Source organism: Ascidiella aspersa, chromosome 4 (assembly GCF_963924565.1).
Source record: "Ascidiella aspersa chromosome 4, kaAscAspe10.2, whole genome shotgun sequence".
Classification (NCBI taxonomy): domain Eukaryota; kingdom Metazoa; phylum Chordata; class Ascidiacea; order Phlebobranchia; family Ascidiidae; genus Ascidiella; species Ascidiella aspersa.
Genome location: NC_139450.1, coordinates 19,133,129 through 19,148,936, shown reverse-complemented (window position 1 = coordinate 19,148,936; position 15,808 = coordinate 19,133,129). Strand labels below are relative to the sequence as shown.

Genomic DNA, 15,808 nt, shown 5'->3' with positions numbered 1-15,808 from the left:
GCCAAATGTAGGTCAGCACTTTGTAGCAGTCATGGCAATTCTTCGAGTAATTGTCCTTTTGTAAGCATGCTCTACTTTTCTCTTCAGGCAATTAACCATAAAAATCTCCCAAATTCAATCTATCGATTGAGACTTTTCAACAAAATGTATTTTATTAGTTATTTTTTGTTTGAAAAATAAAGTAAAATGAACACGTAACTTTCGTCAAACAAGTTTAACTAATACAATTTTACAAATACGCTTCCAGTTTAGGTGCGGATCTAGGATTTTTGTTGGGGGGGAGAAATGAAAAAAAATCAGAAATGACACCACAAAGTTACGGTAAAACGTTACGTCACAAAGTTATAGCTAAATGTGACGTCATGAGTAATCTTAAAACACCACACAGTTCGTTTATTTTGGAGAGGTGTTTTTTTAATAAAAAAGCTATACTGCAAAATATGCTATCGATTCGCGCAAAAAAAAATGCTATTTTACTTTTTAATTTCTGAAACTTTAATTATCAATGGTGTGACTAGACACAGGCCGCCTTAAAACGAATCCAAATTTATCAAAATTGGGTAAGACATACTGGAAACGTAATTTGAGATTCGCCATAAGAGCGAAAAAAAAATTGCCTTCGGGAAGGTAAGTAAAATAAGCAAAAATACAGTTTGGGTTGGGGGGACATGGATACGTGGGTCCCTGGATCCGCCCCTGTTCCAGCAAATGCCCCAGTATACAATATGACTTGATGTACGTGTTAAGATTACCAATACAACGAAACACACAAGTCATCCATTCACTAATAAAAGATCAGTGATACTAAAAATATATCTGCGGACGGAAAAACAAAATTAATTCTCGTTAAAAAATGGCAACAGTAAGTGCCAAATCACACTACTTATGCAACTTGCGGTTAGTGTAAAAACGCACCAATTCAAAAATCGGAACATGAAATGTAAAATATACAGTATGTGTCAACAAACGTGTACACACAGAATGGCACCGTAAAACGTAATAATGCGATATATGAAATGAGTACATATTATACCTAAGAGTTTTTTCCGCAGATGGAAGACTACACGTATGACAATGTTTATTGCACAAAAGCGATGTGGTGCGGGAAGCTGCAATTTGGTTACTAAGAGAGAGAAAACAGATTCGAAACTAGCAAGGCGGGAGACTACAGCGGGATTGAGGTCGACTATGACAAACAAATAAAGTGGGATGCAACGTTTCGCACCAGGGTGCCAAGTAATACGTGACACGGTTAACAGATTCAAAGAACAACAAGAAAATAGTGATGAGGAATGTCGAGGCGTCTAGGTGGTAAATAATTAAATAAAACGTCCATTGTTAAGACAGAACCGACTTGCTGGAATCAAAAGTGATTTGATACATTAAACTGTTTAATTCTATTTTCCACATTACGCAATTACAGGCATACCAGGTATACATCGGGGTCGGTACTAAAAAATATCTAAGACTTTTTGGAAACTAAAGGGTTTTATATTGTTTATATTTCGTGTGTTGCCTTATAACCCACAGTGCTTTTCGACCCTTGGATCTCCGTTAAATTAGTTAGGTCGCTGACTGCAGTAGTTTACGTGGTTAAATTTATTGAGATTATTTCTGAGTAAGATTTCTCAAAACTTGAGAAAATTGTGGAAGCAATACGAAGATATTGCCTAAATTTTGAATTATTTAGTTTGTTCGTTTCAAGCGCATAAAAAGAGAAAAAAAATGTTTAGTCATGACCTAAAACTGCTAGACAAAACGTATTACTTGAGTGGTAAAACACAACTGTAAGTTAATTTACAAGCGCTTTTGACGGGGTAGGTTGTATTTCGTTCTTGCTGCAATAAATTCAGAAGAACTAGGTAAATTCATGTTCTTTGTTGATGCGATAGCAGAGCCAAGACCGACCGAGCAAGAATTTTGCGCGGTGGGAAACTGCAACAACACAGTAGCAACACCAGCATGCCAATCCTCGGTGGGTTCAAGCGATATCGGACCAACGCCAACTGAGGTCGAGCAGCGCTTTTTACCAAGTCGAAATTTGCTCAGTTTTGATGGCGCCTTAGAGCTGCTTTTGCCAAAGGAAACTCGCGTGGCGGTTTTGCTCGCTGATGATGGTACTGTTGGTTGTTTTACCAGGGCGGGAGTCGAGAGGGATCTTGACATAAGTCTAGGCGAAACAAAACTAGTTTCATCGCTCCCCTCCTCTTGTTGCTGCTGAATACGGGAGTCCACGGACTTGCGAAAGACGCTTTTGCGAATAGAGGATTGCTTAAATGTTGTTGCTGGAGGCAATGCAAGTGGGTTGACCGTATCGGGAGTAAGGCGTCGGTCACCGTCCGACTCGGAAACGACAGTTAGGTATCCGTGTGTCGAGTGGAGAAGTGGCACGCGATGTTCAAGCGAATCAGGCTGGAAATGAACAACAAGGTCTCGTTTTTCCTTCCCCTCACTTAACGACGTCATTCCATCCCAGATACGCATCTGTCCAACGTTGTCAGAATGTCTGTGAAAAATACGATTACATGTGGTATTCTATTGATGGATATTTGTTTTTAGTTTTTTGTGAACTATTGGATTATGGTGCAGAAAAGAACAGACGAGGAATAGATAAATCAAAACAAAAGTTCGATGTTTACTGCCTTAAAATGCTTGACATATATCATAATAATTAACCACAAAGCAACATATTATAGAATAACATAAGTCAAATGTGGTTTAGTGTAACAATAAGATATACAACACGAGCATATTGCGATTCCTTTACCTTCTAACTTCTTCAATAGTAGAAGGAATGCTTGACGCGACTGTTTTCGATATCCCGGATTGCTGACGTAACGGCCTTTCTAAGATGTCGTCACACCTACTTTCGTCATGATCTGATATTGGGTCCCCAAAAGCATTGATTGGACTGTTCGGTGTACCAATATTACCGTCGCTTAACGCTGGTTTAATGACCGACGGTTTCATGTATCTGTTTAAGGCAATGTTTTTATCAGTTTACACTTTAATTAAACATATGTATGTCGGTTTGTTAGAAATACGGTTGTTGTTATAAACCAAACGTCCGACGTACAATGAATGTTAATGTTAACAATCAATATGCAATATAAATATTGAATTTAATCTCAAGAAAAGTCTACGACTTCTATAAATAATACAAGTTTATTAAAAATTGCTTTGAACAGAACAGTTAGATCAATATAAGCAACTACTTAGGATTATAACCTGCTAAGGGGAGATGTTTGCTTAGGAATGATACGTCTGAAACGGTCAACGTTGGTCGATAAATCGAACAAAAGAGGTGTAGACTGCGTCGAGCTGCATATTTCGCCCGACTGACGTAACCTGTCTGTAGCTTTTCGATCGCATACGGTTCGAGACTGTACCACCACAAGGCTGCGGTCTATGTAGACGTAAGTGCTTGCGAACGGACGACTGTAATTATAATTCAGTTTTGTAAATAGGCCATCGGTACTATTAATACTGGATTGACAACACAATAAATGCAAGAAAGTTACATACACCGTACACGTACGTGTAAAACAACTGTGATCTAGCCGTTTTTTATCAACAATAATGGCTTACGTATTATATTAGACCGGAAGACTTCAAAGTTATTTTTAACAGGGGTGCGGAGTCGGCTCGACAAGAGTAGGATCGTTTTTTCTGAAGTCGGACTAGGGACTCGAGTAAGACCACATAAAAACCACCGAGTCCCGAGTCCGACGTGCGCTTTACCAAATTTCGAAACCGATTAGACAGCAAACTGTAAATTGTAAAGGTGGAATAGCATATGGTGGAATATTTTTAACCATGCATTGTGAGTGGATGTATAATTATATGACAGTGCTATGGCCAGAGTCTTGCATCTTGATCGACTGATGCAGTTAATAATCTGTCGAAGGATGAATTACAAATAAAGTAATGCTGGCACCTAGCCATATGCTGAAGTTGCATGTGGTGAGCTATGCGAGCTTGTTGGGTGTCAACCGCTTGCTTGATCTTCCATGCAACGATACAAATGGATAAAAATAGAAAGAAACAGCAGAAGAAGACCGAGAAGAAGACAAACAAGTCGATTCGCGTCTGATCCTAAAACATAACATTAAAAATTAATTAGTAGCGTTTTTTTTACAAAATTGTACTACAAGACAGACAATCCACCTGTCGGAATAACAGCCTTCCCCGGGCTGGACTGCTTGATGTTGCACGACGCACACGATGTCCATCAGTAGTGACATCACGAGGAACCTTAGCCAGAAGAACCACGTAGAACTTGGTGTCATGGAGGTTGTAGCCGGTGTGAGGGGAAGAGATGACGAGGCGATCTCGAACGCCTCGCACCACCAGTGATTCTCCAGGCATCAAGTTGACAAAATTGTTGAACTTTAGAGCTTCTACCGTGCGCAACGTAGGCTGCAAGAGGGTCGCAAGATATCGAGGTAAACTAATTTTTAAAGGCTAAACAATGGCAACTTATGTATTAGCTACAATCACTACACAGAATGACCTCCAGGGCGTTCAATTGCTATTTAAAAATGTCCTAAATTGCGCTAAATTGTAAAACCAAAATAGAACGACCTCCAAAAAAAATTTCTGGATAAGCTTAATTTGTCGTGACACGGATCACAGCGTATAACCAGAACGCTGTGACTGAGCAAAATATAGAAAGTCAGAATTGTTTTTAAAGAAACCCAAAGCAGTAGGAAAAATTCACGTCCCTATAGAGCAAGAGGTAAGTACGGAACAGGAGATTTGCGTACCCAGGAATTATAAAATATTTCCAGAGGGTACTTAATTGAAAATCACCAGTGAAATTTGCAAATTCCCCTGTATAAGCTGCAATTCATGCGTGGGAATAGTATAAAACGCAATAACCTTATGTAATACGGCAGATGTACTAGAAAGGTTGAACGCTTACCATATTATTAGAAAGCAACAACTCACATTAACATATTTAGAAGGTGACGAAGGATTCTCCATAGAAACAGACGGTGAACGCCTTTTTCTGTAAAAACAATAAAATAACAAGAAATCAGTCCAGTCCAGTGCTCCGCAACATTTTTCACTTCCGGCACACTAAATTTGGCGGAACACCTACAAAATATATGACAATTAATAAATAGTTTACCACATAAGCAATAAATCATGGAATTAGATTTATACAATTGGAAATGAGGAGATAACAATGGACAGAAAATACCAATAATTTTACAATGATATTTTATGGGTTGCAAGGGAATAAATCGTCTATCTTTCCGCTTTGGTATACAGTTTGAACACCTTTGCTGCATAGTTGAGACGAGCTAATCACTTGGTAGTTTAGTTGTTGAAAAAACTATTTCAAAATTTGACTGCCTGCGATCGAACTTAACATCGGTTTTAAAAAAGTTTTACACTATTTTATTATACCGTCTTATAAAACCACAATACTACGATTACAGTGAACTGCAAGGTGGTGTAAAATTGATCTGCAACACCTATTTGTGCTGCTAAAACTTTCAATTTGTAATGCGATTCTTGTTTATTGAAATGTTATACTCCAGTTTCGTTAATGCAGTTAATGCAAAGGCATGTCGCGAGTTCTTACTGACATTAGTTCAGTAAGGGCTTTGCAGACCTATTGGCGGCGGACTCGATTTGTTAATATACGTCAACTAACGTTCAAAAACAACGACTTTAGGCAAACAACAACAACCAATTAGCCAAACGCAACAATATAGTTTTCTGAATGTCACGTCAGAAATAATTCTGGACGCAGACTTTTTCGCGCGAGTGTTTCAGAAAATACCTTATCAGTACATTAGGCTGTACGATTATATAATGTAGTTGTTCTGCCGATTTAAAGTCGAATAGGACACTAATTTAAGATATATAAACAAATCTAGGTACTGTTTGTGTGGCCAGGAGAATTCCGATAATGAAGTAATTTAATTTTCAAGAAAAAACAGGTTACAAGCGATTCTTTTGTGCACCCTATAGCATGTAAATAAACGCATAAATTTGTCATTTAAGAATATTTATACAGGCACAGAAATAGAAAGGCTTGTAAAACGTTTAGTAAAAAACAAAAAAAAAACTTGCTTGGAATGAATTTACAAATGGCGTGCCACATATTTAACCAGTGTAATTTCGTACTACCGAATGCTGATTGGTAGATATTCGCACGAGTGGTCCATTTTTCTAAATTCAATATTCGCCCTTCAAAAAATATCCGTTACCTTTCTGATGGAATGAGTTGTTGGTGCTGCACGTAGTGTTCACCACTTGTGCGGTCGATACTGGAGAATAACGAGTATGAAGGTTTAATTTGCACTGGTTAGGCTGTCAACACTTATTCTTCAAAGTTATATACAACAATTTACCTTATGTTAAAAACACTGTAAGTGTCTGAAACATAAACGTCGATTTCTCCCTCAGTTACGTCGATTAAAAGTCTTATATCGACATTTGTGTACTTTGGGTGAAGTGCAAATAGAAGAGATTGACCAACGTCCAGCTGTGGAGGGTGTTCGTAGCTAGGGACACAGCCTGAACGAAGTTTGGGGTCAAAACACATCTCCTGGTGGATGTGAACCTGGTAAATAATTTGTGGTAATAAGGGTTTTCTTTTAAGTCGCATAGTTATGTTTTGCATCCGAAATCAGTATACATTTTCGCTTGAATGTTTACCTAAATCTTTCAATTTAACCGTTGCTGTTTTCTGCTAAAAGTGCCTAAAATTATTAATTAAAATACTTACGTTTACTTATAGGAAAATTACTTAGGTTCAGGAGTGTAGAAATTTACAACTCATAAAACTTCATGAAACGTTATTAAAATCATTTTCAACAAATTTGTTTTAAAAAAAAACAATGCTGAGAAAAGTCCATGTGCTGGATTTACACGGACTCCATTTTAGCACACCACAAATTTCATCTAAGAACATTCTCCGAAACCCAAGGCTGGCTTACCAGGAAAAAGCATTGGCCACCGTCTGTCGGGTCTCCCTTAAAACCTTCAGCACAATCGTCACACTGCTTGGACCAGCAATCATCGTCAACCTGTTGTACTCGGGATCCTTGGGTTGGTGAAAGCGCGCAAGCTTTAGTTCCCGTGATTGTGTTGTTCCAGCAGTTGCACTGGGATCCCGTCACCTTGTCGCAACGATCACCGTGTCCATTGCACTCACACTTGTGGCAAGATTTTTTATTTAGCTGTCAATCAAATGTAATATTAAAGCATACAATACTTTCGTTTTATAAGATAATGTATTATTTACATACTTATACAACAAATAGGTAAAATAATTACATGCGTTAAGTATAACAAAAACGAAGTTAGGTTGTGCTTACCATAAAATAACCATCCTTGCATATTTCACAAAAATCACCCTCGCTGTTGTCGGAGCAGTTGAGACAAATCGTGTTCTCCTTCATAGTTGGACCTGGCTGCTCGGCTTGTGCACTACTAACCATGGGCGCTTTTTTACTTACACACTTGTCTGATCTTCCGTTGCAAATATCCTATAAAATAGAAATGTTAAATTCACCAAATTTTTTCACCTACTATCTGTAACAAATACCAAATGACCATTTTTTTGTCCAGCCAATAGTATAACACTTATACCTGGCAAAGTGTACAGGGGGCTTCACCGCGCCGTCGAGTTGGGTCACCAACGAAACCTTCCTTGCAATACTGACAGCTCTCACCGAACGTGTTATTCAGACAATTCGTGCACCTATCGCAAAAATAAAAAAACTTCCAGTATTATAAGCAATTGCATAAACCTAACCTAAGAGGTCAATTCCTATAGAGGGGTTCCCAACCTTTTTGTTGTCGGGACACCCTTTTTGAGTTTTCAAAAACCTTCGCGACCCACAATTTTGGTGTATCACACAAAAACAGAAAATAACCCGTTTGGCAAATTGTAAACATTTTGGGACAGAGTGTTTTTTAAAGTTTTCAAGAATGTCCGAGTTACGCCAAAAGCATGCACAAGTAACTAAAGTTACGGCAAAAGAAAAATACATTGTGCGCTTATAACGTAACTCGTAAAGTAACTTAAACGAAACAATATGAATTGTTTTCATTCATTTTTTAAGTGATCTTTATAAAAATTTAGAAGATATTTTTAAACAACCTGTTCAGTATGTTTTTATAATATATTGTATTCTCTGAATTGTTCAAGTGGGAAAAATGATGTTAAAGATAATTCAATGGGGTATAAATGATGTTCATAAAGTCATATCGAATGCCGCAAAAAGGGTCTTCGTGGTCGATCGGCCACCGTTTCTAAAGACAAGACTGGAGCTACACTTATAAACAAGGGACCAAGGGTATTGGTGACATCATAACACGAATGGTTCACTGACGCAAATGTTATTAACACAATGGTTAGACTTGTGCGTCTTGCTCGTTTTACGACCCCAGGTTGGGAACCACTACTGTAGAACAATAAATGTATAGCCTACAATGTTATCGGCGTTAATTCGCTTTACGATGTTACTTACACATTTCGCTTTGGTAGTGACAAGCAATCACTTAACCCATTACAGTAACATTCCACTGAACATGAAGGACCAGTGAAGCCAAAATTACATTTACATTTGTTTGGTTCCACACAGTTGCCATGTTCACAATCTAGAAAAAAGGCAAAAATTATAACACTTAAAATCAGTTGCTATATAAATGTTTACTGATTCTTCTGCAAAATTAAAAAAGTATACCGATCTGCGACACCATCAATTTTTTTAACCTTATGTATTTCAGTAAATGAGTCTTTTAAGCGTGACTGAGTACGTCGTGTCTAAACTAGTATCGTATTTATACTTGTAGGTATATGGCAGTGGTGCTTCTACTTACACTGATGCTGTTATGACAACATTTTTTAGTGTATTTCATATGACTAAGGTATAAATTCAGTATGCCATTATATCGGTAATAAACTGCTGGACACTTAAGAGAATGCAGGTGTGGCCAACTGATGTTTGATTGCGATGAAATATATGTATAATTTTTTTGACTCACGATCGAACAGTTTGGTAATAACGTTGCAGGAACAAACGTCACAATGCACCTTTTTTCTGTAAATTTTGTACTGTAAGTAAATTTATATTTCCATTTATTAAACATCGTGAGCGGTAATTTCGAGTTTTGATAAATTGTTTTACGGGGGATGCGGCCCAAAAAGTTTAAGGACCTCAGGTCTGAATTAACCACAATGCTCTTGCTGTTTTCGGTCAAACTCGTCCGTAAATGTGCTAAAAATAGTCCGTAAATGTGCTAAAAATAGTCAAAATAGTTTAAGTATGAAAAGCATTCACGTGAAGCGCTAAAAATTTTCGTCGATTAGGTTTAGTTTTGCCAAAATTCTTATTTGGAGGAAACGTGGCATATTAATAATATAATGAGATAATTCAAGTGAGAACAAGTTGTGATCCATTTTTTCAACCGCTGTATGGTCCCACAAAATCCACCACAAGCGCAAATAATCATATAATGCGTTAACTTGTTGTTAAGAGGTGTTAATGCCGGTACAATAGCCATGCGGAATCTCACGAAGTCTCAATAAATTTCATTAACTAGTTTAATTTAGCAGAATTTTCAGCTTTTCTCCAAACGGTTAGCCTATTATCACATGTTTAATATGTAATAAAAACTTTCATGAATGCAATAACTTGTATTGTTTATATGGTATCAGCTTGTAAAAAATGTGATTTGAATCGGGCCTTTATACTCTTGATTTTTTGTTGTGAGTTAATTGTGCAAAGCACGACAAAATTTAATTGTTAAATAAGAATAAAATAGAGAGTGCCATAGTACGCTCAATGCCGATTATCTGAAAATTTTCTTCACAAATTGTGTAAATCTATTAATAGCCATAAAACGTTCTCGATTTGTTTGCATTTACTTAGTCAAAAAAGCATACATTATTATCGTTTGTTAAGAGTGGCATGGTCTCATGTCCCCCTGGATCGTGCACAACAAGGTGTGCAAAAATTAATTGTAAAGTAAATTTAATTTCGTTATTATATCTGGTCACAAAAACTAAGTTATTTTACATAGCTTAAAAATACAAATGGGTCAGGATAAATCTGTCACAGTTGTGGATTGCACGATACACTGATGCTGACCTACTCTGTACACCGTTCCCAAACCTTTTGTCAGTTGTTACCCTATAGATTTGTATCCGGTATACATACTTGTGTATATACAGATTACCCGGTCGAAGAGAACTGGTTTAGCAAATATAACCCCCGAGTTTTATAAATTACGAGGTCATTCAGCTTACTTGTTCCCGTTATGTTTTGACTTTATTCATGCTAGTTTTATATTTCGTTTTTGATAATATTCTGAGGGATTAGTTGCGTGTTTGAGAAGCTATGAGCCTTATTTCAACCTTATGTTTTATTCATGTAAGTTTAGCTGATATGGCGTCTTTTACCGGGCTCACACAAAGGTTGACATCCTGCTTGCGGATTTGGTCGTCGATATCCGGTCAAGCATGCACACTCATATTTATCCGGGGTATCAACACATTTGCTAAACTCCGGTTTTTCATCCAGACAGTTATGGTGTCCGTTAGCACACTCGTTCTCAGGGGGACAACTCATGTACCACCAAAGTGCATACGAGGAAGAGTTTTCCACAGGGCCCTGAAAAGTTACACACAACGAGTATAGAAAAGAATCATTGTGTAAATTGTGTGAAAGTTCTAATTACCGGGGGACCGGTTAAACGTTATGAAGCATATTGATTATGTTGTTAAAATATTTTAGATTGCAAACTAAACATTTATGTCTTACATGATAGAAACCCCTTGTGCAGGATCCGAGTCCACTACCGTCGTTTAAGCCCCTCCAGCCGCAATTTCGCTGCCTAATGCAGTGGTGGCAGTAGCTGATTTGCTCACAATCTACTAATGGACACGAAGAAACTGGAGGGCGAGCCACGAAACCGCAAGAACCTGCATCCGAGCATCTCAGACGAAACTCAGTTGGTGATAGGCATTTGTTGTAATCGGTGCTCCAATAGCAGCCACTAGCACCTGCCTCACTACCACCTAGTGCAGCGAGACATGTATGGCAACTGGTGTACATTCCACAGGGAGGCGGACAAACAGAACCCTTCTCACTCACAGTGATGGGGATTGGGGGAGAAGGTAATGGTGGTTTATTCGTCTGTGACACCAGGCTACAGGTCCATGTCGAACGATCCGACAAATGTTGCTGGTTCCACGTACAGTTTGATGACGAGCAATGGCATGACAGGCAGTCATACGCCACACATTCAAGGCATTCTTAAAAACATTTTAAACAAACACACATGTTATGTTTCAATATTGAATAGCGAATTAAACTAACGGCAATTTTTGGTGGTTATATTGGGAGGGTGATATGGAGACACCAAAACAGGGTTGAGAGTTCAATAGTTCTAAATTTTAGTTCAATGGTAAGGGACATAATGATCGTAAAAAACAGAAAACAGATCAACAAAAGTTTGCCCAACTGAAATGTATTGCACATATGATATCAATGTAAGAAAAAAAACTTTGTCATTTGGCTAGCAGATCATTAAATTTGGATGTTGTATTTGGAAAATGTACTATTTAAACAAAAAGAGCCTCGAAGTCCATTTAAAACAAGATATAAGATATTAGAAAGGTATTTAATATTACTAACCGAGGTAATAGTACTAACCGAGGTTCTGTTACGAATTGAATAAAAAAAGTGTCATTTATTGATCTACAATGTTAAAATAGAGGAATCAGGTGGCACTGTATAAAGACAAATTGTATTAGATTCTCGACAAGCTTTCGCACAACCGTGCTTCATCAGGTCAAAGTATGAAGCACGGTTGTGCGAAAGCTTGTCGAGAATCTAATACAATTTGTCTTTATACAGTGCCACCTGATTCCTCTATTTAGAATTAGACAAATACGGCCATATACAAATAATGTTAAAATATTGTGACATACTGACATGTAGGTTTGCAAACTAGTCTAATATACAATCACGTGTGGATAATACAAGCAAAAAACTATCGGCGAATATTTGCAAAATCCCATAAGAACATTAAGTTGCTTTTGATAAGATCTTGCGAAGTAAGCTCTGATAATTGTTGAAACAAACGTCATTCTATTGCTTTTTGCATTTAGCGGATCATCACATCACAAACACATTTGCATTTCGTACAACAAAAAATAGCAGTTAAAAATTACAACTTAGATCCTTACGTTGAGACTGACAACCTTCAGTACACGACCGCTTTTTGCTGTTGCACTTCTTTGAAGTAGTAATGCACTTCGCGTCACACCAGTTACAGTAGGCAGAAGTTCGGTGTGGTGAAATTGACAAACATGTGTCGCGATCCCTGCAAAATATCACAAAAGGAATTTTCAAAAGCCTAACTTTGTTTAACATATTACATTGTTACATAAAAAAAATTAGTCCTTACTTAATTTGGGAACAGTTGTAAGGACGCAATCCAGTTGATGGACTAGATAAAGTACAGTGGTGGAAGGGGCTGGCAGTGGCAGAGCATGATTGCGTGTGGATAGCCTCACTTGCTTTCGAGGCTTTGTTGTTCAGCAGGTTGCATAGTGGGTCGTTCTCATCAACTACAAACTTTGGCGCACAAACGACATCGCCGACCTAGCACATAATGTAAATAAAGCAATAAACACACTAAGAGCAATATCATTTTACCACAAATTACTGTCAGACAAAATATTTTTCCAATAAAATGATCTAATTGTTTTCAAACACTTATGGTTTCATTAAACCCTTTCGAGATTAGGTATTGTAAAACATTAGTTAGGAAAGCATTTCAAATTTAAACCAAACTTTCACGTGTTTAGCAAAATGAAATACAAAAACATTACGAGAAGAGCATAATATGCCTTTAAAAGCTTTAGAAAACGAAAAATCTAATGAGTTTTGACCAGCGAAAGGGTTATGAACAGGGATATGCGTACGGATATAATAAGTTACGAAACATTTCTCAAAGTAGATTGGCAATAACCTTCGTCATTTTAACTCAGGACCGAGCACGCATGAGCATTGAGAACAATTTATTCTGACGAAATTACTATGCATTATTTTAAAAGTAAAATACGAAATCGCAAAATCGGTTCGCGAGACCTGTTTTGTTGGTAATAACTAGGGCGATTATTTTTGACTTGTCAAAAAAAGTCAAAATTTAAACGTTAGGACAAAATTTGCCAAAATTATTTCAAGTCAAAATCGATAAAAATGCACATAATTAGTTAACAAACTTAAAAAAAAACTATAGTCAGCTTTTTAAAATTGTCATTCAATTAAAGTTTTGTTCAACAAATTCAGGTTTAAATTTTATTCAACGACGTTTTAATTGCATTATATCTTCATTAGAGAAATATGCAGTATACGCGAGTCGGTAGAGTCACTAACCACTCCGGCCTAGTTAGTCGAATTAGATTCAGTTCGAACTTCGTTTGGACAAATGTATTGACCCGTATTTGCTTTCTTGTTTCGCTTGTGATTTGTAATTATCTCATTTTCTATTTCGATATGGAAAATGAGCTCGGTCTCTGTTAATTTTCTGCAACTATTTTTACCTTGTATTTCAACAGTTTACATAACATTTTTCTAAACTAACCAGCGTCTTGTTTTTTTAGCGTTTTATAGTGGTTTGTCTATTTGAAGTGACAAAATATCAACTGGCATTTTCATGGTTTTGCATAAACCTGAAAAAATAACTAATTTTTGTCCGACCGGAAGTCAGTAAAACATCAAAAACGTGTGGTTGACGACGCCGAGAAACAACAACGTGGTGTTAAAAAATTAATGTATTTTTAATAGGTCAACATTTTTCATTTTTTAGGTCAAAAAATAATCGCCCTAGTAATAACTAATAAATTAGAACGTATTGAAAAAAACGCCCTGGGATTTTAAAAGTTCGGCGCCTATGGTCACAGCAATAAATCGCAAAACAATTTGCTAATGCTAACATGTGTATATTGTAATAAAAAAATCTTCCCAATGTTTAACATTCTTAACAACTGTCATTTGAAGCAGTTGTGTAAACTGTAATACATGTCCAGGTTGTTGCCAAAACCTAATATTTTGTCAAAATAGTGCCCAAATGAATTCTTTTCAGGTCTTCAGTAATTCGGTCCTGTTCTTCAAAACTTTATTGTGTATCCGTATTACTTTTTTGAACTAACGTGATCTGTTATGCAGTAAAATAATGTATTGCAAAGAATATTACGTTACCATTGCCATAACATAACCGATACTTGCCGATTACGCTGTGCATAACCTCGCTGAATATTGGCCTAAGGTTGACATTAAATAACCCTGCAGCGCATTTTGTCCAAAGCCAGCACATGAGGGAATAACACTTGATTGACACTCAATTATTAGGCGAAGGTTACGCGAAAGTAATTGGTCGCCCAAAAAACCGCTGACGCCGCATTGCATGGCCACATTTAAAGCAAGCACTATAAATGTGTAGCGACAGGCTTTTATCTAATGTGCCACAGCGACAGGCTTTTATCTAAACTTGACACGCCGCTAAAACATTAAATTATATCGGTTCCAATTACCCGATATAAACGGCTTAATTAAATACGAATTCAATTTGGGTTCGAATCAAAGGATTCGATGTTCTACTTTAAACACTCCTATTTATGTACACCAACGGTTGTAAAACTGTGAATCGTAAGTGCGTCGTTTTAATTTTCTTAGGGCGCATAATTATTGTGTTTTGTATCTTAACTCCAGTGCGGTAATAAATGCTTTACCAGTGGTATTGCGTCGCAAGCAAACAGTTTAACAACCAAGTATAGCAACGAATAGCAAATAGTGAAAAAAGCAATTATAATCGATTATCCGGTTCGCGTAATTAACTTACTTGTGGGATACACAGCAAGCATCCGGCTCGAAGCATTTCGCACTCGCATTTGTCTGTTGCAGTATGACATGGAGACACTAGGTGAAGAGCCTAACAATAAACACAAAAAATGAGTTTCCAAGATTTTCTTTCCAAATCTTTTTTCACAAGACAAATGTAGTAAATACTACAACGCAAGTTTGTGTTTTTTTCATATACGGTACTCGACAAAGCGTGATAACGATATATTCTATATCACTGCAACCAGTTCCATAACAGCATACTTTATCATCTTTATAGCAACTTATTTTATTTGTTGCCTTACCCGCTATGAGTACAAAGGGGGGACTCAATTACATAAAACAAACATACAAATGATGACGCATTACATATTAACTCGTTTATAAAAACAACCAAAATTGAAGCTATTCTAGAAGACGCTTAAATGGACAAGCTTTTACCTCATAAAGGTGGAATCAAGTTTGGATAAAAACATTTCAAATAAAGGATAACACAAATTGAGTTATCTAAAGCAGGGGTCGGCAACCTTTTTGGCACTGCGGACCGGTTTAAAACTAAAATTTTGTCGCGGACCGGCCCTAAAAACAACAAATGTTCAGGAAAGTAAATTTATTACAACGTTCATTGCGAACTTTATGCTTGTTTTGCCGCAAAGAGATGCTCCCACCTAGGAATTATTAAACTAACGGAAACCCGCGGGCGGCATCCGGCCCGCCAAGCAATTTAATTTAACCCCGAAAAAAATAAAACTTTTAGACCTTAACGTTTTTTTCTTAAACTACACTTGTATACCATTATTACCAATTCTTATACTCTTACCAGCTTGTCAAACTCAGCTTGTCAAACTAAGGATATTTAACGCATTCTTTGAAAAGAAGTCACACTTTTGTATAACATATAATAATGTATGATCCCATTTCCAGGCCCT

General features: G+C 37.0%; 1 protein-coding gene across 1 annotated transcript in view; it reads right to left on the bottom strand.

The window, feature by feature from the left end:
* Positions 1-136: 136 nt before the first annotated feature.
* LOC146148562 (multiple epidermal growth factor-like domains protein 8) overlaps positions 137-15,808 on the bottom strand; it is a 59,956-nt gene continuing 44,284 nt past the window's right edge. The window contains exons 29-45 of the mRNA XM_083388068.1: positions 14,881-14,970; positions 12,442-12,638; positions 12,221-12,357; positions 10,791-11,284; positions 10,430-10,640; positions 8,496-8,625; positions 7,612-7,723; positions 7,338-7,508; positions 6,957-7,199; positions 6,369-6,580; positions 6,225-6,284; positions 4,951-5,011; positions 4,168-4,419; positions 3,938-4,095; positions 3,229-3,438; positions 2,768-2,974; positions 137-2,506 (exon numbers count right to left, since the gene is read on the bottom strand). Coding sequence (XP_083244194.1) covers positions 1,798-2,506; positions 2,768-2,974; positions 3,229-3,438; positions 3,938-4,095; positions 4,168-4,419; positions 4,951-5,011; positions 6,225-6,284; positions 6,369-6,580; positions 6,957-7,199; positions 7,338-7,508; positions 7,612-7,723; positions 8,496-8,625; positions 10,430-10,640; positions 10,791-11,284; positions 12,221-12,357; positions 12,442-12,638; positions 14,881-14,970 — 3,654 coding nt within the window. The 3' untranslated portion in view covers positions 137-1,797. The remainder of the gene's footprint in view (positions 2,507-2,767; positions 2,975-3,228; positions 3,439-3,937; positions 4,096-4,167; positions 4,420-4,950; positions 5,012-6,224; positions 6,285-6,368; positions 6,581-6,956; positions 7,200-7,337; positions 7,509-7,611; positions 7,724-8,495; positions 8,626-10,429; positions 10,641-10,790; positions 11,285-12,220; positions 12,358-12,441; positions 12,639-14,880; positions 14,971-15,808) is intronic.